The sequence below is a fragment of the Pipistrellus hanaki genome (genome assembly GCF_964339955.1).
Source record: "Pipistrellus hanaki genome assembly, chromosome: 5".
Lineage (NCBI taxonomy): Eukaryota > Metazoa > Chordata > Mammalia > Chiroptera > Vespertilionidae > Pipistrellus > Pipistrellus hanaki.
In genome coordinates this window covers 27,685,924-27,712,982 of record NC_140507.1, presented here as the reverse complement: position 1 = coordinate 27,712,982, position 27,059 = coordinate 27,685,924, and the positions used below count along the sequence as shown (strand labels likewise).

General features: G+C 42.5%; 2 protein-coding genes across 7 annotated transcripts; one reads left to right on the top strand and one right to left on the bottom strand.

Moving 5' to 3' along the window:
* Positions 1-306: 306 nt before the first annotated feature.
* CDC25C (cell division cycle 25C) lies at positions 307-21,731 on the bottom strand. 2 transcript variants are annotated; one of them, XM_084884661.1, is made up of 15 exons: positions 21,614-21,731; positions 21,308-21,518; positions 20,897-21,102; positions 19,563-19,672; positions 18,545-18,590; positions 15,891-15,924; positions 15,627-15,716; positions 14,586-14,684; positions 13,842-14,000; positions 5,788-5,889; positions 4,348-4,410; positions 2,454-2,552; positions 1,801-1,934; positions 1,323-1,434; positions 307-1,125 (listed from the first exon to the last, which is right to left on the bottom strand). In XM_084884661.1, exons 3-15 carry the CDS (start codon positions 21,088-21,090, stop codon positions 973-975), a joined length of 1,395 nt encoding a protein of 464 aa, XP_084740787.1. In that variant the 5' UTR covers positions 21,091-21,102; positions 21,308-21,518; positions 21,614-21,731; the 3' UTR covers positions 307-972. The 2 variants fall into 2 exon arrangements, with proteins under 2 accessions (XP_084740787.1, XP_084740786.1); XM_084884660.1 differs by lacking the exon at positions 5,788-5,889 and having other exon boundaries at positions 21,614-21,716.
* A 297-nt stretch (positions 21,732-22,028) lies between these two features.
* Positions 22,029-26,519, top strand: LOC311623020 (oocyte-specific histone RNA stem-loop-binding protein 2-like). 5 transcript variants are annotated; one of them, XR_014795087.1, is made up of 6 exons: positions 22,029-22,319; positions 23,996-24,076; positions 24,180-24,284; positions 24,886-25,038; positions 25,190-25,301; positions 26,059-26,519. XR_014795087.1 is itself a non-coding variant. In XM_084884663.1 (6 exons), the coding sequence occupies exons 1-5, from the start codon at positions 22,178-22,180 to the stop codon at positions 25,278-25,280; spliced, it is 489 nt and encodes a 162-aa protein (XP_084740789.1). In that variant the 5' UTR covers positions 22,029-22,177; the 3' UTR covers positions 25,281-25,301; positions 26,059-26,519. The 5 variants fall into 5 exon arrangements, 1 of the variants encoding a protein (XP_084740789.1); XR_014795089.1 differs by having other exon boundaries at positions 23,981-24,076; XM_084884663.1 differs by having other exon boundaries at positions 22,029-22,221; positions 23,981-24,076.
* The last annotated feature ends 540 nt before the right edge of the window (positions 26,520-27,059 follow it).

Sequence of the window (27,059 nt, the reverse complement as noted above, 5' to 3'; positions counted from 1 at the left end):
CAGGAAAGGAAAGCCTGGAATTTTGCTAAAGAATGCACAGAAGGATTTTAATTCCACAGCAGTGGATCTCAAGCTTTGGTGACCATCAGAATCACCTACAAGGGAGATTTTTAAAACTCGGGTTTCTGGGCCCTGACTCAGAGGTTCTGATTTACTAAGTCTGGAATGAGACCTGAAATTTTGTATTTTAAATGATTTCAGATGATAGTGATGGTCCAAGGTCTAAACTTTTTTTGTTTTTTAATCTTTTTTTGTTTTGTTAATCCTTACCTGAGGATATTTTTCCATTTATTTTTTATTTGTTTATTTTATTTTAGAAAGGGAGAGAGATAGATAGAAGCATCAATAATGAGAAGCACTGATTGGCTGCCTCCTGCACACCGCGCACTGAGGATCGAACCCGCAACCCAGGCATGTGCTCTTGGCCGGTATCGAACCTGGGGCCCTTCAGTCCGTAGGCCAACACTCTATCAACTAGCTGATCTTGAGAAAAGCACTGTGGTCTTAACTCTGAATTTGAAATGGTTATACCTTTTTGTCAGAAAGAGTCTAATTTGGTGACCACTTCCTCATAGAAATCTTCTAGGAGCAGACTAGGCTCACAATCACATCTCTCATTCTACAATGTTTATTTTTCCACTTAATAAAAAGAGAGGGGGGGAAACAAAGAAGGAAAATACAGAGAAAGAATGTGGATAACTCTCTTGCATAGCCGGAAGCTCAGGGAGAAAAAGAGCTAGCTGGCCTGCTAATAGTGAGAAAGAGAATGTAAACACTCCCTGAAGCAACGCACACCTCAACACAACCCCAGGCTACAGCTTACAGAGTCCGCTCCACCAGCCAGCAACTCTGCCGAAACCTAACCAATCCCCAAGACTAGGACTGCATCTGTTTGGCAGCCTGTTGACCTCTTCCTGCCCAGGTTTTCTACATTATCTTTTGGTGACTCCCAAGGAGCCAGCAGCTGATCTATTATCGTAGGTTCCCATTCTTCACCAGTAAGGCAATCTGCTCCTGCAGCTGCCGCTTCCCTTCCCATGCTTTGCTCTGGCTCCGACACCTCAGCAATTCTGCCTGATGGTCCTGGTGATGCATAGGGCAGTAGCTCTGTGGTTCGCATAGCACCTGAAAGGAAAGTCAGGGACAGAGTAAGGGATCCTCTATTATTATGCCGACCCAGAATAATAGAGAGGCTGATGGCAGTAGCTAGGAAGGATCAGCAATTTCTTCTTGGAGGGCCTTGCATGCCTTCGGAGTTGCACCCTAAAGTTGGCGTCCCCAAGTCTAGGCTCCCTCATTGGCCCACACGTCCCATCCTTTACCGGATAGTCTGGAAAGAAGTCTCTGTAGCCCCCTTTGAGGATATACAGCTCTGGGTAGTACAATGCAGGATACTGGTTCAGGGCCCTGTCCTCCTCTCTCAGAGAGCGGCACCTTTAAAGAAAGCGCAGAGACGGGTGAGGTGAAAAGAAGGTCAGGATGCCATGGGCCGCTCACTGGGGAGGGGGAGAAAGAACAGACTATTGCTAACTCCATAAGGACTTCCCGATCTCATTTTCTTTGCAAAACAAGACCTAAGAAGCACCATTCTTTCTCTTTTCCTCCACTAGTGCCTAATTCCAGTCCTTGTTCTTTCACAGCTCCAAACTTTTGAATTGTTGAAACCCCCTCTTTCGCCTCCCTATCATTCTTCAAACCACAGGAGAGAGCATTCATTCATTCAGTCTGGGAAGGATCCCTTTTAAGTCCCAAGTCAAGTTCAAATTTCTATCACCCGGCCTACCCCATGTGGACACTCACATTCGGGGGCCCCTCTCTGAGGAGAATTCACAGTGGAACACGATAACGATTCTCTTCTGGGCGTCCAAAGGGACAACAGGCATCTTCAGAAAGAAGTTACACAGTTCCTCCTGACTGAACAAGTTTAAGGCTCCCTGTAGAAAAATTTTAATAAGTATTTCCTCAAGGGCCTGTGGACAGTAAAACCAACACTTAGAAATACTTGGGATACCATACTACCTTGGGAAATTTGGGCCAGGAAGTCTAGACTATAAGCACTTTCAAAGAGACCTAACTGTATCTCTCTATCTACCCCCAGGGCCTGGCTTAGAGATTGGTATGTAGTCGTTACTCAATAAATGTTCATAGAACTAAGTACGCCTGAAGTGTAGTGTCAATGTGAGAACTGTCTATGAGCAGTAAAATGTTTGCAAAGTGCCTCTCAGTCCTTGGGTGAATGTTTTTATTTCCATGCGAGAGCCCTTGGCTCCTACTGAAAAGAGGGAGATTGTTCTAGGAGGGAAGGGGAAGTAAATTGCTCAAAGTGTACGGAACTAGAAGAGCAGTGGAGACTCACAGCTTCGATGTGCTCCAAATGTAGGTCTGCCCTGGTTCTAGAGTTCACAGAGCTGTCTGCAACCCTTTCCCTGCCAATGTCCCCACTGTAACCTCACCTGGATGTGTCCTCCGAGGTACTCATATGGATAGCGGCAATCGATGATGTAAAACTTTTCAATCAGGCCCTGGAATTTCCCCAACAGTAAGGCAGCCACCTGCACAGAAATGATGATTGAACACCCTGCTCACTGTCACTCTGAAGGAAAAAAGAGACAGTTTCACAGTTTCTGATTTACACTCCCTTTAGTCACCCAGGATTCCACTGTATGACTAGCCTCCAAAAGTTCCCCTATTTTGAAATGTGGCAACGGTTCAGCCCCACCCCACATAAAATGGAATAGCAAGTGGCCTTTTTAGAGAACCGAAATAGCTGGTATTGCCAGGATACTGGGGAAAACCATATTGAAGCTACTATTCTTGAGGCAGGCATGGCTGGAATCAGTCTTTCAGAAGACAAAGACTTCTGCAGTGGTACAGGTAGCAGCTAGAGATCCAGATTTTGCAAGAGACGGGAAATGGTTCCCCACCCTCCAATATAAAGAAAGAAAGTAAGCCTTAAGTATAAATTAGTTCATCATTTCCATCACCTGGCCTACCCCATGTGGACACTCACACTGTCAATACATATAAAAATAAAAGGCCCTGACCAGTTTGACTCAGTGGATAGTGCGTCAGCCTGAGGACTGAAGGGTCCCAGGTTCGATGCAGGTTAAGGGCATGTGCCTTGGTTGCGGGCACATCCCCAGCGGAGGTGTGCAGGAGGCGGCTGATTGATGTTTCTCTCCGATCAATGTTTTTGGCTCTCTATCCCTCTCCCTTCCTCTCTGTCAAAAATCAATAAAATAGCCGAAACCAGTTTGACTCAGTGGATAGTGCGTTGGCCTGTGGACTGAAAGGTCCCAGGTTCGATTCCGGTCAAGGGCATGTACTTTGCTTGAGGGCACATCTCCAGGAAGAGGTGTGCAGGAGGAAGCTGGTTGATGTTTCTCTCTCATCAATGTTTCCAACTCTCTATGCCTCTCCCTTCCACTCTGTAAAAAAAAAAAAAAAAAATCAATAAATATATATATATTTAAAGAAATATATTTAGCTGAAACAGGTTTGGCTCAATGGATAGAGCGTCGGCTTGGGGACTGAAGGGACCTGGGTTCGATTCCGGTCAAGGGCATGTACCTTGGTTGCAGGCATATCCCCAGTAGGGGGTGTGCAAGAGGCAGCTGATCGATGACTCTCTCTCATCGATGTTTCTAACTCGCTATCTCTCTCCCTTCCTCTCTGTACAAAATCAGTAAAATATATTTTTTAAAAAAAGAAATATGTTAAATATATATATATATATATATTTTTTTTTTTAATTGATTTTAGAGAGGTAAAGGGAGAGGGATAGATAGAAACATCAATGATGAGAGAGAATCATTGATAGGCTGCCTCCTGCACACCCCCCACTAGGGATCAAGCCTACAACCTGGGCATATGCCCTGACCAGGAATTGAAACCTGACTTCCTGGTTCAGAGGTTGATGCTCAACCACTGAGCCACACTGGCCAGGCACTGGGACATTTTTTAGAGTGAAAGAACAGTGTTAATAATTACCCTGCACTAGTAGGCATAAATGAAATCGTAACATGTAAATCAGGATGTAAGATCACTTAAATGAAGTGATTTTTCCTTTTGGGGTTTTTGCCTTTTCTTTAACTTTCCTTTCCTTCCTTTCTTGCTTTCTTTCATTTTTTCCTTTCATAAAACTTACATATCACTCGTTTAATTAAAAATGAAGGTGACAGAAGAAAGAGATAAAAGTAAGTCCTTTAACACAGCTTCAGTTGAATAAGGAATCTGTCAGTGAACACAGTCAGTGAAAGAAATACAATCGGAAGTGGGGATTTTAGGGACAGAACAGACCAGATGGTAGCTTATGTAACCAGTTACCATCTCCAGAAATCTGCTTACTGTTTCCGGGCTGATGTACTTCAGATCTTGGTGTCGCCCTGACACGGTTGGCAGTGCACATACCTAGAAATACCAAAGAGATGAAATAACAGCAATTTTCTATAACCAAATTTGAGAAAAAACTCCCATATATTGTCCTTCTTTCTTTTTTAAAAAATATATTTTTTATTGATTTCAGAAAGGAAGAGAGAAACATCAATGATGAGAATCATTGATCAGTTGCCTCCTGCACACCCCACACCAGGGATTGAGCCTTCAGCCGGGGCATGTCCCTTGACCAAACTGAACCCAGGACCCTTCAGGCTGCAGGCCAATGCTTTACCCACTGAGCCAAACCAGCTAGGGCTATTGTCCATCTTTCCAAATGAACTTTACTCCACCAATGGTCTCTATAATGTGCACTCAATTTCTAAAAACTGCAGCAGCAGTTCAATTTATATAAAAGAAACTAATTAAGAATGTGTATAAAGTTTTAGATGTAGCTACAACTATGTCCATCCTTGTATACTTCACACACAAAAAAAATATAAAATATTTTAGAAGGGATTTATCAAGCCAAAAAAATAATAAAATACTGTATTGTTAAAAATGATGGAGTGGATGCCGAAACCAGTTTGGCTCAGTGGATAGAGCGTCGGCCTGCGGACTGACAGGTTTGCTTCCATTCAAGGGCATGTACTGGTTGCGGGCACATCCCCAGTAGGAGGTGTGCAAGAGGCAGCTGATCGATGTCTCTCTTTCATCGATGTTTCTAGCTTTCTATCCCTCTCTCTTCCTCTCTGTAAAAACTCAATAAAACATAATTTTTTTAAAATGATGAAGTGGAATTTTTTCTTAAATTGATTTTAGAGAGGAAGGGGCGGGGAATAAAAACAAAAAATCACAAAACTAGAATAAAACAAAAATGGGAACAACCTTTTACAAGCAACTAATTTGCTATGTAGAAACAAATATGCAGGGGGGAAAATGCTTCTAAGATTTTAAGAAATGCTTTGACATTTTTCTGTTTGGGAATTCTAAAGATCAATTAGCCTGGCCTGTGTGGTTCAGTGGTTGAGCATTGACCTGTGAACTAGGAGTTTATGGTTCCATTTCTGGTCAGAGCACATGCCTGGGTTTCGGGCTCCATCCCCCTTATGGGGCATGAAGGAGGCAGCTGATCAATGATTCTCATCATTGATGTTTCTCTCTCTCCCTTCCTCTCTTCAACCAACTTTTAAAAATGTTGTTTTTTTTTTTAAAAAGAGTAGCCTACAGGACAAAAGTGGAAATGTTTTATTAAGCTAAAAAAATGGTAACAGAAGGGATAGCTTTCAAATGTCCAGGATAGCATGCGCATTTTCTTCTCCTTTTAATTATACCTAGTGTTCTCTGCAAGCAGAGAAGGAAAGATTCAGACCCCAAATGACTCAAATATAGAAAGGGTGCACCCACACTCACCTTGGAGAAATCACCAGTCAGGTACCCCTGGTTAGAAGCTGACTCCAGCATCTGAGTGGCATTAATGTCACAGAGAGAGACTGTCTTCTTCAGACCTAAGCCCTGAAAACGACAAGATTCCCATACACTCAATTCTCATGTTAAAAGTTTAAAAATCAGGGAATGGAAGAAGTGGAGAATCATTAAAAAATTGCATACCCTCTGTTCTAATAAGTCCACCTGCTTTCCTAAGGAAATAAAGATATGCACAAAAAAACTTGACTATAAGGATGGATAGAAAAAATTACTAATATATTAAATGTTCAATAACAGGTCTTGGTTAAATAAATCATGTACCAGATATTATAAATTACTATTATGCAATAAAACATTGTAGATTAATTTCATTGCATAAAAATAAGTTCATGAGCCGAAACCGGTTTGGCTTAGCGGTAGAGCGTCGGTCTGCAGACTGAAAGGTCCCTGGTTCGATTCCGGTCAAGGGCATGTACGTTGGTTGCAGGCACATCCCCGGTAGGGGATGTGCAAGAGGCAGCTGGTCGATGTTTCTAGCTCTTTATCCCTCTCTCTTCCTCTCTGTAAAAAATCAATAAAAATATATATTAAAAAAAAAAAGTTCATGATATCATTAAATAGGTTCGAAAAATACTTTGTAATACTACTTCAATAAAAGAAAAATTATTTCATAGGAAAGTACCTGGAAGAACATCAAGTGTTAACAGCGATTATCTCTGGCCTGTGGGACTATGGACATTGGCAACAGCTTCTTTTTGTTTATTTGCACTTTCTTTACTATCATCCTACCTAATAAAGAGGGAATATCTAATTGACCATCACTCTGTCACAAAGATGGCTGCACCCACAAGCTGAGACCAAGTTTCCTTAAGGAGCCTTAACGAATGATCAGCAGGGACCTGAGGCTACACCCTCCCCTGCCCCAAGGGGGCTTGACAGGGGACCTCAGGCCACACTATGCTCCAGCACTGGGCCAGGGGACCTGAGGCTGCGCCCCACTGCCTGGCGGGCCTGACGGGGGACCTGAGTTTGTGCCCCCTCCTCCTGGTGCCGGGCTGGGGGACCTGAGGCTGTGCCCAACTCCCACCCACCGGGGCTTGACAGGGGATCTCAGGCAGTGTCCCCCACCTAGCGGGGCTTGATGAGGGACCTTACGGCACACCCCACTGCCCTATCTGGGGGGACCTGAGGCTATGACCCCTGCCCAGCAGGACTGGCCAGGTCTGGATCTAGCCCAGTTGGGAGGGGTGCACAGCTGGGCTGAGGTGCATGTGGATGGGCAGGGACTTGATTCTGGGACTTCCTTTTAATGTGCATGAATCTCGTGCACCAGGCCATTAGTATACTTATGTTATAAAATAGCCAAATATATTTAGTTGTCTTTTTTTTTTTAAAGGAAGGAATTTTGTAAACTGAGAAGGCATCACCATTTCCTCATGGCCTATGCACTCTTCAATACACGTAGGCCAGCTACTGTCTGCACCAACCTGGTGCTCTTGTCAACATCATCAACAATCTTCATGTTCCCACATCTAATAGGCACTTCTTTAGCCATATGTCTTTCTGAACCTCACAGAGGCTTCCACTGAGTTGCTAATCGCCTCTTCTTTGGCTTCAATGACAAAACCTCCTAGTTTTTAAATTTAGTTATAATTTGGGAATCCTTATACTAAAAGAACTGTGATGCACTACTTCTCTGTTACTCCTTCTCAGTCTTCTTTGTTGGGCCTCCTAGCCTATTAAATCTCTATACATGTTGGATTCATCAGGGCTAGATACTTGTCCTTTTTTTTTTTATCTCTTCACTCTTGCCATAGGTTTGTTTTTTTTAACCCATACTTTTAAATTTATCCTTTATGCTGATGACTTTCAAATTTCTATCACCAGTTAAGACCTCTGCTCTTACTTCCAGATCTCCATATCCACACACCTGCTTAACAATTTTAGAGGCCCTACTAGGTGACATAACGGTGAGTAAGGGAATAGAAGAGACAGACAAATAAATATACTCTATGTTTGTAAGTAGTGATAAATGCTTTAAGTAAAAAATAAAGAAGAATAAATATATAAAAAGAATGTTAGGGCTGGAAAGGTTGTCAGGAAAAGGCCTTTCTAACATGGTAACATATGTGGGAAAATGAGACTGAAATGAGGGAGAAAATTATGTGTTGCTTATGGGATCAATGTTCCAGGCTGAAGGAACTACAAAGGTAAAGGCCCAGTGAAAATGGCAAGACCTAGGATGGTCACATTTAGTACAGCATTATTAGAGCAAAAACTAATTGAAGCAATATTATAAATCAACTAGACCTAATAGACATTGATAAAACACTGGACCCAACAACAAAAGAATATACGTTCTTCTCAAATATGCATGGAACATTCTCCAGGAGAGACCATATGCCAGGTCATAAAATAAGCCTCAATAAGTTTCAAAAATTCAAATCATACAAAATATGTTCTCTGATTACAGTGGAATAATTAGCAACTAAAAAAAAATCTGGAAAGTTTCACAAATATGTAGAAATTAAACAACAAACTACTAAATAATCAGTGGATCAACAAAGAACACAATGGAAATTGAAAAATACTTTAAAATAAATGAAAACAAAGACACAACGTACCAAAACTTACAGTATGCAGCTAAAGCAGTGCTTATATGAAAATATATAGCTGTCAACACCTATATAAAGAAATTTCGCACTGGCTGGTTTGGCTCAGTGGAGAGAACACTGGCCTACAGACTAAAAGGTCCTGGGTTCAATTCCAGTCAAGGGCACATGCCCAGATTGTGGTCTCCATCCCCCGTAGGGGGCGTGCAGGAGGCAACCAATCAATGATTCTCTCTCATCATTAGTGTTTCTATCTCTTTCCCCTCTCCCTTCCTCTCTGAAATCAATAAAAATATATTTAAAAAAACAAGAATACCACAAGTCAATAAGCTAACTTTCCACCAAAGAAGAAACCAAATCTAAAGCAAGTAGAAGGAAGAAATAAAAAAGATTACAGCAAAATGTAATAAAGTAGAGAATAAAAAAACAACAGAACCGAAAGTCAGCTGGTCTAGAATGACAAAGAAAAAAAAAAGAGAAGACTCAAATTACTAAAATCAGAAATGAAAAGAGGGCATTATAGAAATAAGACCATAAAAGAATACTATGATATACCAATAAATGAGAAAACTTAGATTAAATGGTCAAATTCTTTTTTTTTTTAATTTTTTTATTTTATTTTATTTTAAAATATATTTTATTGATTTTTTACAGAGAGGAAGGGAGATAGAGAGCTAGAAACGTCGATGAGAGAGAAACATCGACCAGCTGCCTCTTGCACACCCCCTACCGGGGATGTGCCCGCAACCAATGTACATGCCCTTGACCGGAATCGAACCTGGGACCTTTCAGTCCGCAGACCGAAGCTCTAACGGTCAAATTCTTAAAAAGACAAAAACTATTGAAACTAACTCAAGAAAAAAAACAGAAAATCGGACTATACGTACAATAAGTAAAGACACTGAATTAGTAATTTTATTTTATTTTTTAAAATATATTTTATTGATTTTTTAACAGAGAGGAAGGGAGAGAGATAGAGAGCTAGAAACGTCGATGAGAGAGAAACATCGGCCAGCTGCCTATTGCACACACCCTACCAGGGATGTGCCCGCGACCAATGTACATGCCCTTGACCGGAATCGAACCTGGGACATTTCAGTCCGCAGACCAATGCTCTACCACTGAGCCAAACCGGCTTTGGCTGAATTAGTAATTTTAAAACTTCCCACAAAAGGAGGATCCAAGATGGCTGTATAGGTAAACACCTAATCGCAGCACCACACTACAATTTCAATAAAATACAACTAAAATATAAAATGGAGATTGCCCAGAGCTACAGGAAAGTCAACTGATTGGAAATTCTACAACAAGAAGGAAAGAGAAAACCAGAAGGAAAATCAGAGGAGCTGTAAAAGCCTAAGGTACGGAGCTGGAGAGGAGGGGGAGGCTGAGTGCCTGACTGGCGTTCCCTAGCGGGAAGGAGATAAAAACTCCGATTGTGCTGAACCCCAGACCCGACAGCACTGAACCCCAGTTCTAGGCCAGACCCTGGGGAACCAGGCTCAAACAGAGGAAGCCTGGGCTGTGAGGCGGAATCCCAGGGGAGCAGCGAAAGGCAGAGCCCCCGGAGGCGCGGGGACGGACTGTTGACTCTGCTGCCAGATTGCCCTAGCCGGAAGGAGACAAAAGCTCCGGACTGTGCTGAACCCCAGTTCCGACTACTCTGAACCCCAATTCTAGGCCAGACCCCAGGGACCAAGGCTCATACAGAGGGAGACTGGGCTGTAAGGCAGAAACCCGGGGGAGCGGCGAAAGGCAGAGCCCCCGGAGGAGCGCACATTGCTTGCAGAGAAGGGACGGTTGGCTGTGCCGCGGGATTGCCCTGGCGGAAAGGAGACAAAAGCTCCAGACTGCTCTGAACCCCACTTCCAACCCCACTTCCAACTGAACTGAACCCCAGTTCTGGGCTCATTGGGGGAGAGACCTGTTTGGTAGCAGGCGAAACTCGAGGGCACCTCACTCTCAGAGGTGCTTGCAGCGAGTACCGAAGGACCCTAAGGAATACTGAGACTCAGGAGCAGCACAGGGCATGGCTGACGTGGCTGATGGAAGCCAAAGCTGTAGGCTCCACCCTGAAACTCCACCCCATCCAAGCAGAACACAGAGACTTTTAAGGCTACCAACTCAGGGAAGCTGCAAAAATGCCAAGACAGGGAAATAGATCACAAATGAAAGAAATGGAGGACAAAAAGCGACTGGATATAAGTTCAAAACCATGCTTATAAGGTTTTACAAGAATTTCCTAGAAAAGATCGATAAGTCCTATGAGGATATGAAAGGGGATCAACTAGAAATAATAAGGAATCAACAAGAAATAATAAGGGATCAACAAGAAATAAAGAATACATTGTCTGATATAAAACATATTATACAGAATCCTAAAAACAGAATGGAAGATCGCAAGAATCAAGTCAAAGTTTGGAACATAAAGAGCCAGAAGATACTCCTCCGCAGAAGCAAGAAGACAAGAGAATCTAGAAAATTGAAGATAATGTAAGAAACCTCTGGGACAACTTCAAGCAAACCAACATCAGAATTATGGGGGTCCCAGAAGATGAGTGAGCAAGATATCAAAAACGTACTGAAAGAAATAGTGACAGAAAACTTCCCCCACCTGGTAAAAGAATTAGACTTACAAGTCCAAAAAGCGCACAGAACTCCAAACAAAAGGAGTCCAAAGAAGACCACACCAAGACAAATCATAATTAAAATTCCAAGAGCAAAAGACAAAGAGAGAATATTAAAAGCAGCAAGAGCAAAGCAGGAGCACCTATACAATTATCAGCTGATTTCTCAACAGAAACCATGCAGGCCAGACGGGAATGGCAAGAAATATTCAAGGTGATGAATAATAAGAACCTACAGCCAAAAATACTCTACCCAGCAAAGCTATCACTCAGAATCAAAGGCCAGATAAAGAGCTTCACCAATAAAAAAAAAGCTAAAGGAGTTCATCAACACCAAACCAGAATTATATGAATTGTTGAAGGGGGTTCTTTCAGAAGAGAAAGTAAATAAAGATAAAAACAACGAACAACAAATACGTAACTATCAACTAGTGAATCTAAACACCAAGGAAATTAAAAAAAAAATCTGATGAACAATATTAACTGTTGAATATAATAGAATCAGAGGTATGGAAGGGGAGTGAACTGACGATTCTCGGGGAAAAGGGGAGAGAGGCATGTGGGAAGAGACTGAACAAACTGTGCACCTATGGATGAGGACAATGGGGAGTGGGGAAAGGGCAGAGAGTGGGGTGGGAACCTGGTGGAGGAGAGCAATGGAGGGGGGGGCGGGGAAGAGGAACATTTGTAATAATATGAACAATAAAGATGTATTAAAAACAAAACAAAACAAAAAAAACTTCCCACAAAGAAGAGCCCGGGTCCAGATGGCTTCACTGGTGAATTGTGCCTTATATATATTTTTAAATAAAGAAAAACCAATTCTACACAAACTCTTCCAGAAAATTTAAAAAGAGAATTCTTTCCAAATGATGACATCATTACACTAATAATACCAATACCAAAGACATTCCAAGAAAAACAAAACACTAAAGAAAGATCAGACCTGGCCAGTATGGCTCAGTTGGTTGAGCATCAACCCCATGAATCATTCTTTTTCCAGGTTCCATGCCTCCTCAGGGCGCATGCCCAGGGTTGCAGGCTCCTTCCTAAGTGGGGGGCGGGTAGGAAGCAACTGATCAATGTTTCTCTCTCATCAATGATGTTTCTCTCTCTCTCTCTCCCTCACTCCCTCTAAATATCAATAAAAACATTAAAAAAAAAAAAAAAAAAAACTAAAAAAAAAAAGCACCCTAAAGATCAGTAATCTCTGCCCTGGCAGGGTAGCTCAGTTGATTAGAGCATCGTCCCTATATGCCAGGGTTCAATCCCTGATAAGGACCCATGTAGAAATCAACCTATGAATGAATGCATAAATGAGTGAAATGACAAATCAGTATATGTCTGTCTCTCTCTTCCCCTTCCTTTCTCTCTAAAAAATCAACAAATTTTATAAAACATAAACACAAAAATTCTCAACAAAATCTTAGCAAATCAAATGTAAAGAATTATATAAAAAGAGTATACCATGACAAAATAAGGTTATCATAGAAATACAAAGTTGTTTTACCGTTCAAAAATCAATATATTCACCATATTAACAAGTTAAAAAAGAAAAGCCATACGATTATCATTTATTTATTTACTTATTTCCTCACCCAAAGATATTTTTTCCATTGATTTTTAGAGAGGGGAAAGGAGTGGGAGAGTCAGAGAGAAACACCGATGTGAGAAAGACACACTGATTGGTTGCCTCCTGCACGCCGCATGCAAGTGCCAGGAGCCTGCAACCAAAGTATGTGCCCTTGACTGGAATGGAACCCGGAACCCTTCAGTTAGGTAGGCCAACGCTCTATCCACTAAGGCCCAGCTATAATAATAAAAGTGCAATATGCTACTTAGACTGCAGGACCTGGGGGAGGAAGCCGGGGCTGCGAGGGAAGCCCAGGTCCTGGGAGCCTGCTGTCCACCGGAGGGAAGCCGGGTCCCAGGTGCCAGGGGGAAGCCGGTGCCAGCAGCCAGGGAAGGAAGGCCTGCTCCTGCATGGCCCCACCGCTTCAGAGGTCATTCAAACGCCACTCTCTAATCTATGAACCTATCAATTCCCAATCTCTGCCACCCCAATCCAGATATCCCTATTCTCCCTACCCTGCTTTTTTTTTTACCATAGTATTTTTATGATCTGCCATATTATAATGTTATTTGTTTACTTGTCTGTGCCCTCTGCACTAGAATGTAGGCTCTTTGAGAGCAGGGACTTTTTTGGGTTATTGTTGTCAGTACTGTGTCCCCAACATTAAGTGAATGAATTAATAGGTATATTCCATCCATTACCATTATCACTTACACCAGACTACACTGATGGTAATCCAGTCAAAGTACTAACTAGAACTTCTCACTCAGCAATTGAGAAGAATCCCATAGTGACCTGATACCATATCAGTCAGATGCCATTAGAATAGAGAGACCATAGCCAAAACCGGTTTGGCTCAGTGGATAGAGCATCGGCCTGTGGATTGAAAGGTCCCAAGTTCGATTCCAGTCAAGGGCATGTACCTTGATTGCGGGCACAATCCCCAGGTAGGGGGTGTGCAAGAGGCAGCTGATCGATGTCTCTCTCATCGATGTTTCTAACTATCTCTCTCTCTCCCTCTCTGTAAAAAAATCAATAAAATATATTAAATAAAAAAAAAAAAGAAGAAGAAGAGAGAGACCATGTCTTCATCTCTGCAGACCTACCACTTAGTACAGTGACTACAACATATTAGGTAGGCAGTACTGTTCATTTAAGAATGAAGGAATGAAAATGTAAAGATACATATGAATCGTGACTATTAGAGTATTACAGAGAGCACGTTACCTTGGACTCTTCTTGATCTTCCAGGGAAAACTCCATCAATTCATCTGAAATCTCCTCTGCCTGGTCTTTTCCTAGTTTTAGATTTTTACCCAATTTTGGAACTATAGCGATGGGACTGCCCAGATACTTCATTTCACTTTCCACCAGGTTTCCATTGTCCTGCCAAGTACATTGACAATATTACAAATTACCCAGGACACTTACACCATATAAAAAATTATGTGGTTTGGCTCAGTGGATAGAGCGTCGGTCTGCGGACTGAAAGGTCCCGGGTTCGATTCCGGTCAAGGGCATGTACCTTGGTTGCAGGCACATCCCCAGTAGGGGGTGTGCAAGAGGCAGCTGATTGATGATTCTCTCTCATCGATGTTTCTAACTCTCTATCCCCCTCTCTTCCTCTCTGTAAAAAAAAATCAATAAAATATATATATTTTTAAAATTAACTCGGAGTGAATTAAAGATCTAAACTAAAAGAGCTAAAACTATCAAATTCTTAGAAGAAAACATAGGGGGAAAGCTTCATGACACTGGATTTGGCAATGATTTCTGGGATATGACCCTCCTTAAATTTAAACAAAAGATCAGAGGGCATACATCTCCTCCCATCCCCTGTTCAAACATTCCTTCTCCGACCCCTTTTCTCACTCACGCCAGCTTAGAGAAATTCAAAGGGTCCTAATCCAGCTCTGCCATCCCCTATCCCACAACATCTGAGCTGACCCTTGATGAGGTCCAGTGACTCACCAGTGAAGAAAGGGGAGACATGTAAGGGCCCCCTGATTTCTTTTGGAACTTCAGGTTCCTGGGTGCCCCGCATTCCAAGGGCTTCAAAGTGTTGTTTTCCTGCATAAGAAAAACTACTTTGGCTGGAGGAAGACATGTGTCAGTAAGCCTGCCAAAAACATTGCATTTGATGGAACACGTAAGTTTTCCCTTCATCCCAAACAAATTATGGTTTGGAGTTGATGTATGTTATGTGGATTTGCTTTGGGGGATACTAATTTTATGTTTATAAGCCAAAAGAAGGAAGGAGCCTGACTAGGGAGGAGGTGAGAATTTTAAAAAATGAGTAAAGGGAGGTTAAAAAGGACAGTATTAAATTTTTTTTAAAAAAGCTGATTAGGACAGACAAAAACATGGGCATAACTTAATTAATGTGAGAAAAGGAAAATAGCAGCTATCTTTTATGGATAACATTGATCAGTTGCTTCCTGACCTGGAGGAAAAGAGGAGAGACAGGGAAAAGAAAAATATGGCTAGAAAAAGAGATTAGCTGGAGATATTAGAGAATTAATGATTCTGGAGAGGTCAATATCAACTTGATACTCAAAGATGGCCTGAAGCTCAGACCAAAAAGGACCACAGTTTACTAGAAAAGGAACTAAAAAGCTAGATTACAGAAGAAGTGAGAAATCAAGAACTCTTGTACATGAAACCATGCAAATAAATAGTATGTGAACAAGTTATGTACATTATTCTCATCTGGGTTTTTTTTATATCCTAAATTCCTTATTAACAGATTTTTGTTAAGGAAACCAATCAACTAAACATGAGTATAATGATGTCCTACTGTGTAAGACTTAGAGCTAGGTTTCTGTTCTAGGGTCAAATCTTAAAAGAAAAAACAAAATAAAACAAAACAAAAACCATAATTTTTTCCCTATAGCAATGCTGTTTGTCTAGCATACTGAGGCATAACAAGCTCAAGGTCTCATGATAGAGACGACTTGCTCTACTTAAAGGAAGACAACTGCTAATGTATCTATGTTTCCATTGAAGACTCACATTTTCTTTATTTGTGGATGAGCTACATATCGCATCTGTCTTCTGGTTGCCATGGTCCAAAGCCTTTGGAGTGCTACAAAGCGGCTGTCCCTACGAAAGATAGTTTTCTGAGAACATCCAACACCTCCAGCCACAGCTAGAAACCCATCTTCCACCAGAGACATCTAACTCTCCCTCAGCATGCAGGAAGGGTCAGGTGGGGTCTGGGAAGGTGGGCTGTGCCCTGAGAAACAAACCCAAACCCAAGAAAGAGGAGCTACTCACTGGGCTGCATTTTATAAGGTGCTTGTGATGATTCCTACAGATCAGATTAAAAAAGCCAGTCAGTTTAGCCCCAAATACTATTTGGTTATTCATCAGTGGTTTGGGGCATCCCAACTTTTCCTTTCTTGCATTTTAGGATCCCTATACCTAGATGCTATGTCTCTTCCAATAACAATACATAGGGTGATTTCTGTGGTAAATATTAGGATGTTGAGTGACATCTTGGAGTTAAGGCCTTCATTTTACATACACACACACACACACACACACCCACACACACACACACCCCCACACACACATCATAATATACATAAAGAGCCAGGATCCGTAATGTCCAAAACAACCGAACAAACGACCAAATACCAAGCTAGGCATGTAGCAGGCTTGGATGGGTGGGGACTGGCGAGCAAGCTGAACTGCTGACCTCTCAGTCCCTTCTGGGTCGCAGGCACCAAGGTGACCTGTTGGCATCCCTCGTTAGGGAGCCATAAATGTTGGGGTTCTATTCCAAGCCTTATAAAGGCTTGGATGCATAGATGATTAAAAAGGAGTCCAAAGATGAAAAATATTTTTGAAAGGCATTGGGGGTCAGTAGAGCTTCAGCTAAAGGAACTGAAGAGTCTCCTCCTTCACTCAGGACCCTGCTTTTATTCATTTGATTTATCTTAAGGCAAGGTGGAAATATACACTTCAAAGGGTAAGATATCAAAGGGTAGAATACAGAAGCATTATCAGTTTGGGGAATAAGCTCTTAAGGTGTTTGGCCAACAGGAGGCAATAAAATGCCCTGAGCTGTCTGGCAGCTAACAATCCTATTCAGGTTTGGTGGAAGTGCCTTAGCTGTTTCCCACAGGTAAATTACATAGGGGCTCACCCTTACTGAGTCGCCCAAGTCTCATCAACCTTTTTACGGAACTCTTGTAATTATTACATGCTGGAACTGGTTCTCGGCAGTGACCCAGCACTGACTGCTGCTGCCAAAGCAGATGTGATGTGATTGATTGGTGAGGGGGGGGGGGGGGGGGCTGTCCCGCCATCGCCCTGCAGGAGGATGCCCAGCCACTGGCTGGGGGCTCCACAATCGCCCCATAGAGGGAGGCCCAGGCTACTCAGCCAGTGGCAGTGGACGGGGCCTCCCTCTGCAGGATGATCAATCCTGGGGCTTCCAGCCTGCAAGAGGGTGCAGGCCAGGCTGAAGGACACTTCCCCCCCTCCCGCCCCCCACCAAGTGTACAAATGTCGTGTACCGGGTCTCTAATATAAAAAAATAAATAAATATGCACCAACGATGATGAGTTTGTTCTACATCTTATGTAGACACAATTTATAATTTACTAATTTTCAAGCAGTGACTATTGAGAGCAAATGTTTATTTATTTATTTTTTTAAAGAAATTTCTATCACCTCTCACAGGAGTTCATCTGATCTACATGAGTTGGGGCATTTTAAGCAATTCAAAGACAATACAAGCAATACAAAGTGAAGTTCTTTTGTATGTATTGGTAAAAATACAGTCAAATAGAAAACTTACAATAAGCTTAAGAAATTGAATTAGAATTGTTTTTCATTCCTTAAGTATTCCCTGACTGGCCGAAACTGGTTTGGCTCAGTGGATAGAGCATCAGCCTGCGGACTGAAAGGTCCCAGGTTCGATTCCGGCCAAGGGCATGCACCTTGGTTGCAGGACATCCCCGGTGGGAGGTGTGCAAGAGGCAGCTGATGTTTTTCTCTCATTAATGTTTCTAACTCTCTATCCCTCTCCCTTCCTCTCTGTAAAAAATCAATCAAATATATATTTTTTAAAAAAGTATTCCCTGACTGAATACTTTAAGATCTCCAACAAAGAATCCTCATGAGTAATAATCCTACCTAATAAAAGACAATCATGCAAATTGACCGCACATTCGCTATTCCCACAAGCCACACCCACCGGCCAGTCAGGGTGAGTATGCAAATTAACCCAACCAAGATAGTGGTTAATTTGCATATCCAGGCCAGCGCAAACACCAAAGACAGCATAGAAAGAAGCCAAGCTGCAAAAGGAAGTGAAGCTGTATAGAAGCAAGCAAGCGGGGTGGGGGAGAAGGGAAGGAAGCAAGCAGGGGGGAATGGGGGAGAAGGGAGGGATGCAGGCGTGGTGGTGACCGCAGCAGGAAGCCCTATTGCAGAAATCTAGTAAATATTATAAAATGCTTTGGTAAGATTAAATGAAAATTTAATCCTTACAATAGCTGTTTATAAGAAGTGCTATTATCATCTCCATTATCATTGTTTCTTAAGACACTGAGGTGCAATGGAGTTAAAAAACTTGTCAGAGTCATAGTTGGTGAAGTAGTAGGCCCCTGGAGTCTAGACAGTCTGATTCTAGAGCCTACACAAGATACACTAAGTCAGTGAGTTTTAAGCACTAAGATATAGCACTACTCACATGCAGGTAACAGCCTATATCTAAGTGCAATATACAGTTTTCCTCCATTTTAAAAGATAATACTGATTGTGTGTGATGGTTAAAATTAACTAACACTCTGGGAAACTTAACAACCTTTCAAGGGAAGGATTTAGGCCTCCAAAGTGAATGTCCCATAGTCTGCAGAGTTTGCATAGGATAAAATCCCTGTGCCAGCGCTGAAAGTTTATTTAGCAAAAGAATTTACCTCCAAGCTAACTGCATTTCCTGAGGTCCTGAAGAATCCAAAGGACCTGCAATTAGATATGAAATTATTCTTACCCATGCATCCTCTTTCCTTCTGATTTTCTTTATTACTACTAAGCCATATAAATTTCAAAGCTAACCTCTAAAGGCTCTTGCTAAGGTACCAATTTCATGGTACAAGGTACAAGTTATTAGATTCTTAAGAATTTACGTGTATCATTGAAAGACAAACTGCTAGGAAATAATGCAGTAAGCTACAGAGATTTTTTTCATGAATAGAAAAGAATGCTTATCACTGAAATTACAACAAATACTAAAATGACTGACTAGTAAAGCACATTCCTTTAGGGCTCAGACCCTATAAAAATGCAAGAATTCGCTGACAAAGTATTCATTTATGTGGGTTTCTTTGCCTCTGCTGATATTAGAGTAGATTATAAAACTTCTCTTTTTTTTATTCTTCATTGTTAAAAGTATTATATTTGTCCCCTTTTCCCCTGTTGTCCTCTCCCACTTCTCATCTTAATTATTATTTCCATTCCCATCATTCAGTGAGTTTCAATTTATATTATTAATCAGTCAACAAAATACTCCTTCCTGTCTAAAATTTTCAAATGCAAAGTGACATATACTAATGTTATTTTTCTCTTCCCATTGGCTTGATCATCCTCCTAAAAAATCCTACAGGGCCCTAGCTGATTTGGCTCAGTGGATAGAAGCATCAGCCTGCAGACTCAAGGGTCCCAGGTTCAAGTCCGGTCAAGGGCACATGCCCAGGTTGTGGGCTTGATCCCCAGTAAGAGGTGTGCAGGAGGCAGCCAATCAATGATTCTCTTCCATCACTGATGTTTCTCTCTCTCCCTCTCTGAAATCAATATATATATTTAAATAAATAAATAAAACCTATAGGTACCCCTAGAATTCCAACTTCAAGGCTCTCTGCTTACTTTTACCACCTTCCATGTCTATCTTACCACCCTGACCTCTCCCTTAAGTTATTTTTCCTTTGAAGCCTTTACCTTCCTTCTCTCTACCAGTTCCATCAAGGTCTGCAGGAGCTGTAAGCTGAGTGGCAGACATCTCCCCACTGCTAAGATTCGAAAGATCAAGGCAACATTTTGGGGTTCCTCTGTTGAGACATAATAGTACATCATTAATCACATTAGGATGTAATATCCTTAAAAAGCAAAGATCATTTTATCAATTTGAAACACCATGGGTGGCTCAGTGGCTGAGCATTGACCCATGAACCAGGAGGTCACAGTTCGATTCCTGGTCAGGGCACATGTCTGGACTATGGGCTCAATCCCCCCAATTGTGCAGGCAGCCAGTCAATGATTCTCTGTCATTATTGATGTATCTCTCTCTTCTTCTCCCTTACTCTCTGAAATTAATAAAGATATATTTTTAAAAAAGGAAAGAAAACACCCATCCTGTTCTGCTCCCATTCACATGAAACTTTAAAAAAAACAAAAAAAAAAACAAAAAAAAAACACTTCTCAATGATTATGACATAATTTGAAAAGTTTCCAAACAAAGCAATTGGTTTTGGAGATACTTTAGACTAGGATGAGGAAAATCTCCCCCATTTTCTCTACTCCGATAATCTGTACCTAATTTTCTTCTCACCAACATACTAAGACAGTACTTTTTTTTTTTAATTGAGAACCAAAGTTTACTGACTGAAATGGGTCTTGACCCCACATCTTCTGCTCTGAGCACACAATTTTATTTCTCTTGAGTGTCTAGTACTTCTCAAGTCTATACCTCTCCAATTATGCTAAGACATTAGTGCATGGCATGGACAAAAATTTTATTTTTAAATATATTTTATTGATTTTACACAGAGAGGAATTGAGAGGGTCAGAGAGTCAGAAACATCAATGAGAGAGAATCATCGATCAGCTGCCTCTTGCACACCCCCCACTGGGGACGTGCCCGCAATCAAGGTACATGCCCCCGACCGGAATCGAACCCGGGACCTCTCAGTCCGCAGGCCGATGCTCTATCCACTGAGCCAAACCGATCCCGACGGCATGGACAAAATTTAAAGTACAATAACACTATTATTAATAAAGTGACCAACTCATATAATGCAATAGAGGTTTCAAAGACTTTTCCAAGACATCACATCAGTTGATTCTCAATAAGATCCTAGTAAGATAAGAACAGATTATTTCTATGTCATAGAAAAGAAGTCTGAGAGTCAGTAGAGTTACATGGTTAGTCAGGGACTAAGACTTAAACTCAGATCTTTGAGCCAGGATAATCTTTAATTTTTTTTATTTTTTATTTTTTAACTCAGAACTGTTTAGAAAAACAAAAGTAGATAAGGTGTGAAAGGTGGATTTACCCAGACAAAACGCTTTGGTTTCCAGAATCACCGAAGAGTTTGTCCACTGGAGTTCCAGGGAGATCTGGACAGATGGTGAAGGAAGTGTCTCTCTCCAGGAGCAAGTTTAATATCTTCCTCTGATGGGATCTAAAACTGGGTCCTCTGCCAGGACTTCCTTCCTCTCTTGTGGATGAAGTGAGCTCAGCAGACATAGTCTCCGAGCACTAAGAAAGAAAGAAAACCTCGCTGAGAGGAGAACGTCATCTCTACCGGCACATCCGAGATGGTCCAGCTTTCACAATCTCATCCACCCTTCCGAGCGGTGGCCCAGTGGAGCGGTACTGCAGGATGGGCATCTCCAAACGGACACTCACAACTTGGCTTGAAGGTCAAACCGCACTCGCCCGAAACGGCCTGACCCGAACTTACCGAGAGGAAACCCCAAGACTTTAAAGCGGAAATAAAAAGAAGGCTTTGACTTGTTTGGAACTGCAGCTTGTGACTTGTGACTCGGGACCCGAAGGAACTCAGTTCTCCTAACTCGCGACGATACCTTGGGTCCCCTGAATTCCCGTTTGTGGGGCTCTGGTTCCGGAAGAGAAAGCTCCGGTCTTACCTCAAACTTCAGTATGAGATTTACCTTCAGGAGAAAGAGATGTGGGTGGGGATCAGTCACAAGCAAAGACGTGAGCAGAATTAAAGAAAATAGGGGGGAAAAGAAGCAACTTAACCCACACTGCAATTTCACTTGCGGCTTTGCGGCTTCTCTCCTCCGAGGGTCTAAGTTGCAGCCGCGGAGCAGAACAACAGCCGCAGGTCTGGACCATTCAAACCTTCCGCCTTCCCAAGAACCTATCCCGCTCGCCTCTACGCTGCGTCAGCCAATCCCCGCGCCCGCCCAGAACCTTATCAGCCAATCATTTGGCTCGTACATCACCCGGGGGCGTGAGCTTGCGCTGGTAGGAACCCAATTTGCCCCGCCCCACAACCAGAGCAGGATGCCGATTGGCCCACCAGCATTCGGCAGCTGCTTAGTAAGCCCCGCCCCTCACGAGTCTGGCGTACCATTGGCTTTACCTGCAGCCAATCGCCTCGCCCTTCCTGAAATTTCCCTTCGCCCCGCCCCTCGGACCCCGGGAGATTTAAATTGCACCTCGCTAGCGCTTGTGATGTCCAGTCCTTAATACTTGGAGGAATTAGTTTGGCTAAGGAGGTGTTTTAGACGTTTCTTTTTCCTTGCTTCTTTCCCGTATATTATAAGGACTTTCCCCCTCTCAGCCTGCTACCCTTCCGCTGGAGATGGAGCATTTGCCGCGAGTGTGGCAGATGCCGGGGCGAAGCAGGTGTGTGTATTTGATGCTAAGAGCCATTGGCCCCTCCCAAGAGCTTTCCTAGTAAGATCTCCCGATTAGCCCGCAGCATCTCTAAGACGCTAAATTACGTGAGTAAAGGAAATTCCTTTTCAGGGAAAGCAGGGGAGTTGATTTAGTTCTTGGCATAATTCTTTTTAAGAAATTGTATTTTTATTGATTTTTTACAGAAAGGAAGGGAGAGGGATAGAGAGTTAGAAATCCATCAGCTGCCTCCTGCACACGCCCCACTGGGTAATGTGCCTGCAACCGAGGTACATGCTCTTGACCGGAATCGAACCTGGGACCCTTGAGTCTGCTGGCTGACGCTCCACTGAGCCAAACCGGTTAGGGCTTGGCATAATTCTTGTCACAATTCAAAAGATCTCAAAATTTGGTTGCTTATGGAACTTGGAACATTAATTAGGTGATATTAAAATAATCTAATTTTTAATAAATATTTTATTGATTTTAGAGAGGGAGGATAGAAACCTCAAAGATGAGAGAGATTTTAATATACATATATTTTTTATTTTTTTTAATTGATTTTAGAGAGAAGGGAGCGGGGAAAGAAACATCAATGACAAACAGCACGCCCCCTACTGGGAATTGAGCCTGCAACCAGCGCATGTGCCTGACCCAGAATCCAACAGAGGACCTTTTGCTTCACAGGTCCATGCTCAACCACTGAGCCTTACCCACCCAGCAAGAATTTATTCTTAATTTTGGGGACTTGTTTTTTTTGTGTTTTTTTTAAAAAACATATTTTATTGATTTTTTACAGAGAGGAAGAGAGAGGGGTAGAGAGTTAGAAACATTGATGAGAGAGAATCATCTATTAGCTGCCTCTTATACACCCCCTACTGGAGATGTGCCCGCAATCAAGGTACATGCCCTTGACAGGAATCGAACCCGGGACCTTTCAGTTCCCAGGCCGACGCTCTATCCACTGAGCCAAACCGGTTTCGGCTGGGGACTTGTTTTTAAATACTCCTGTGGGAGTGGTGGTGGATCTGGATGAAACAAAATTGGCCATGAGTGTTGGGTGATGGGTAACTGGGGATCCATTATATCAGTGCTCTCAAAGTTTAATCTGTATACAAATCACCTGGGGATCTTGTTAAACTGTAGATTCTGATTCAGTAGGTCTGGGTTGAGGCCCAAAATTCTCTACTTCTAGCTCCGTGGTCGGCAAACTGTGCTCGCAAGCCACATGTGGCTCTTTGGCCCCTTGAGTGTGGCTCTTCCACAAAATGCCACAGCTTGGGCGAGTCGATTTTGAAGAAGTGGCGTTAAGAGAAGCTTAAGTTTTAAAAATTTGGCTCTCAAAAGAAATTTCAATCATTGTACTATTGATATTGCGCTCTACTGACTAATGAGTTTGACGACCACTGTTCTAGCTGATGCTGATGCAGGTGGTACAGGGACCATACTTTGAGTAACAAAACATGATGGTATTCTCTTTACTTTTCTGCATAATAAAAAATAAAAATAAACTTGGAAGCAATTTAAAATACAGGCCCCTAAAATGATGATCCAACAGGTCTAGAATGGGGCCCAGGAATTATCAGGGTCCCTGGGTGTTATGTAGACAGATGGCTTGCAGTCTACACTTCGGGAAACAAATTAGAAATGCAACCTTTATCTTTGAAAAACAACCTTTATCTAGTGTTAGCATCTTGGTTATAGTAGTGGCTTAGAGGTGCAGTATAGTCAGTTGGGGATTGTCCTAAAATACCCTTTTCATTTGTAGAATTTGTTTCCCCAGAAAGGAGCAGTGTGAAGAGTCTTTACCCTGCAGAGTAGAAATGGTGAGTGTGGGAATCAGCACAGAGCTGTGCCAGGCCAGGTGAGTTTGAAAATCACACTGGGGATTAGGGGAGCGTGGGATGAGTTTTCTGCTTTGATAATTATGATGACACTTCATGTGGCCACCATATACTTCCCCACAGGTGGGAGGTAGAAACAGATGAAATTGTCCTACAACGGCGGCAAAAGCAGATAGATTATGGCAAGCGCACACCTGGTTACCAGTGTTTTCTGCAGCAGGTCCCCAAGTGAGTGTAGTTGTGGGTAGTCAAGTGGCTTTAGTTCAATGTCAGGTGTTGGAAATATACTAGAATCTGAGTGCTCTCACAAACTTAAGTATTACTAAAACAAATTCTCCTCCAACCTAGCCCCAAGGTTAAGTCATACTTAGTCCAGAAGACCTTCTTAAAGCCTATCTTTAAAAAAACAAAACCCTCTATTCATGTTTGCTTATGAAGTTTTTTCTTTCCATTTTTATCTCATGCCGCCAGCTGACTTGGCTAACTGAAATGTATTTACCTAATTACATAAAAGTTTACATGCACACATTCAACTAACTATATGAAAGATAGAGTGTGTTTGAAAGGGATGCCAAATACTGACTTTTATTCCCTATCTTGACTTCTGAGGGAATTGGAATATCTAATTTAACCTTCCCAGAAGAAAGAATATTGGGGAGTTAGGAAGTATGATGTTTAATCTGGCTTGAAGATTTTTTTCTGGACTGAGGGCATGGATCATACCTAATTCTCAGAGAATCCCTAATAAGTCTCCTGATTCACCGTGATAAGCAGTGAGCCGTGCCCCCTACACCTCGATCTCAGTCTGACGCATAACTGTTGTTGCCAGGGCACAACGACAGCCAGGACTTCATCCTCAAACTCCAAACAAAAACAGGAGGTATAGCCGCCGCTCCTGGGATGCCCAGATCCGGCAATGGAGAAAAGCACTGCATTCCTGGGACCCCCCCAGCCAGCCTCTGCAGGGCCGGGGGGCTGAGGGGTATGTGCACTATTCTTGATTTCTTCCTAGAGTGGTGGACTCTAGGAAGAAATTAAAAATCTCTCCCATTTTGCAGAGATTTAACTTTCACTGGCTAAAAAGGGAGAGTTGGAATGAGGTGCATGCTCCTCTGACTTTGCTGCCTTCATAGGCAGGGAATGGAAACTCCTCTCTTAGAACCAATGGATTCCACCCCTTTGGATGGCCTCCTGGATGACTGGCTCCAGACCCTGGAACCCTAAGAGAATCTGCAGGGAGCCCAGGTAGTATCTTCTGCTGAAACCCACTAGAGTAGGGTCAGAGAATGGGGTTTGGTCTATGAGGTCACAATTAAGATGAGGTTCAAGCTAAGAGTCGAAGAACAAAAAAGGAAAATGGGGTAGCAAGAAAAAATACAATGACATGAGTAAAAAACAAACAAACAAACATGAGAACTAAAAGTGGCATAAGGATATTTAATTATAGTTTGTAATGGGCTGCATTGGGGGGCTATTTTATACTTGATGAAAGAGGTGTAATCTTCTTTTAAAGTGAAGCTTGAAATCTAACTTGCAGGATTTGTTATTTTTTAACTCTCAGTGTTTTCAAACAAGCCAATGTTAACTAAACTTCTTATATTCAATTATTTAACTTTAGTAAGTATGGCTAATGATAAAAAGGGGGATCTATCTAGTGATGAAAATCAAGGGCTTTAGAGCCTCAGACTGCTTTTTAAAATACCACTTTTGTCTACCACATGGGAAGTCCCTTAACCTCTCCAGCCATTTCAGGTCAGATAAGATGTTTTTCCACTTGATGATTGTAAGCAAAAATGGGAATACATATTTAAAGTATGTAGCATGGTGCCTGGCACATAAGTGTGCCACAACACTAATTATTGGAAACCATATCTCCTGTAACTTCAGGCCTCTGCCAGTTCTTTTGCCAGGGGGAAATGGGCAGGGCAAAGGAAACGTGAGGTATATCTTCCCTTGACCCCATTTTCTTACTAAGTACCTAACTTTTCCTCTTCTTTTTCAGTTTGCAGACTAGGTGGCTCTGACTCCTCCCTTCCCAGGCGCTGTGAAGATCCCACCACTGGTTCTACTTTCTAACTGATCACAGCTAGTTATCTGTCCCAGATTTGAGTGAGGTACACATTATTTAGGGAAAAGATACCTTTCAGGGGACCTGTTGCTAAATGTAGTAGTGAGGATTTAATTGCACGACTGTTACTTTCCCATCGATTACAAAAGAAATCTAAAATTCTGCCCTACAAAGAGATCACAACACAAAGACATTGTTTAAAACCACTCCTTTTCCATGTTTTCCCCCTGTCTCTCTCTAAAACCTTCTTTGACTGATGAGACTCAAAATTTACATAAGAACCAGAAACCATCTTCCTATTCCCCAACCTCTTCATCTATTGCCGTCTACATTGTCTTCAAAAACGACTTAAACTTTGGCTGTGGTGGCAGTGGTGGTGGTTTAATAAAAGGTGGTTTAACTCTACCTGAAGAGGAACTATATAGCACCATCACCATCTTTTCCCCATCTGCCTTTTTCCTCCCTCCCAATCTTAAGGAAAGTGGTCCAGGTGGAACTACCGTACCCCTCCGCCCTTCTGCCCCCCCCTCCCTCCCACGCGGGTTACTGAGCCGCCTATGATGTCATAATCACAATCCCATTACCTCATCCTGTTGAGGGGGGGGCGGTGCGTTAGAGGGAGGAAAAGGAGTGATTGGCCCTGGGCCCTCCTCAGCTTTTATAAAGTTTTTGGGTGAGGGCTCATCACAGAACCAAACGGGAACAGCCCCCAACTGTAGTAAAGTCCTGAGTTTACACGGTTCGAGTCGATCTGGCCGCTGGAAGGGGGGGTTCCTGGGACTTAGAGCAGGCCCTAATCGGCGCTTGGACTACACTTCCCAGAAGCCTTCGCGCCGCGGACGGGTCCTCTGCTGGGGGGGATGGGATTCCTTCAGAGCGGCGGCGGTAGGAGGTGGGAGAGGAGAACAGGTGAGAGGGACCTTGACTAATTCTCA

Coding starts and splice junctions, on each gene's coding strand:
- CDC25C (XM_084884661.1), bottom strand. CDS start 21,090: ATGTCTGCTGAGCTCACTTCATCCACAAGAGAGGAAGGAAGTCCTGGC. Junction 15,925..18,544: donor GAAATGCAGTTAGCTTGGAG/GTAAATTCTTTT, acceptor TCTGATCTGTAG/GAATCATCACAAGCACCTTA. Junction 1,126..1,322: donor ACTTCTTTCCAGACTATCCG/GTAAAGGATGGG, acceptor CTTTCCTTTCAG/GTGCTATGCGAACCACAGAG.
- LOC311623020 (XM_084884663.1), top strand. CDS start 22,178: ATGGAGCATTTGCCGCGAGTGTGGCAGATGCCGGGGCGAAGCAG. Junction 22,222..23,980: donor CAGATGCCGGGGCGAAGCAG/GTGTGTGTATTT, acceptor TTTCATTTGTAG/AATTTGTTTCCCCAGAAAGG. Junction 25,039..25,189: donor CAGGGCCGGGGGGCTGAGGG/GTATGTGCACTA, acceptor CTGCCTTCATAG/GCAGGGAATGGAAACTCCTC.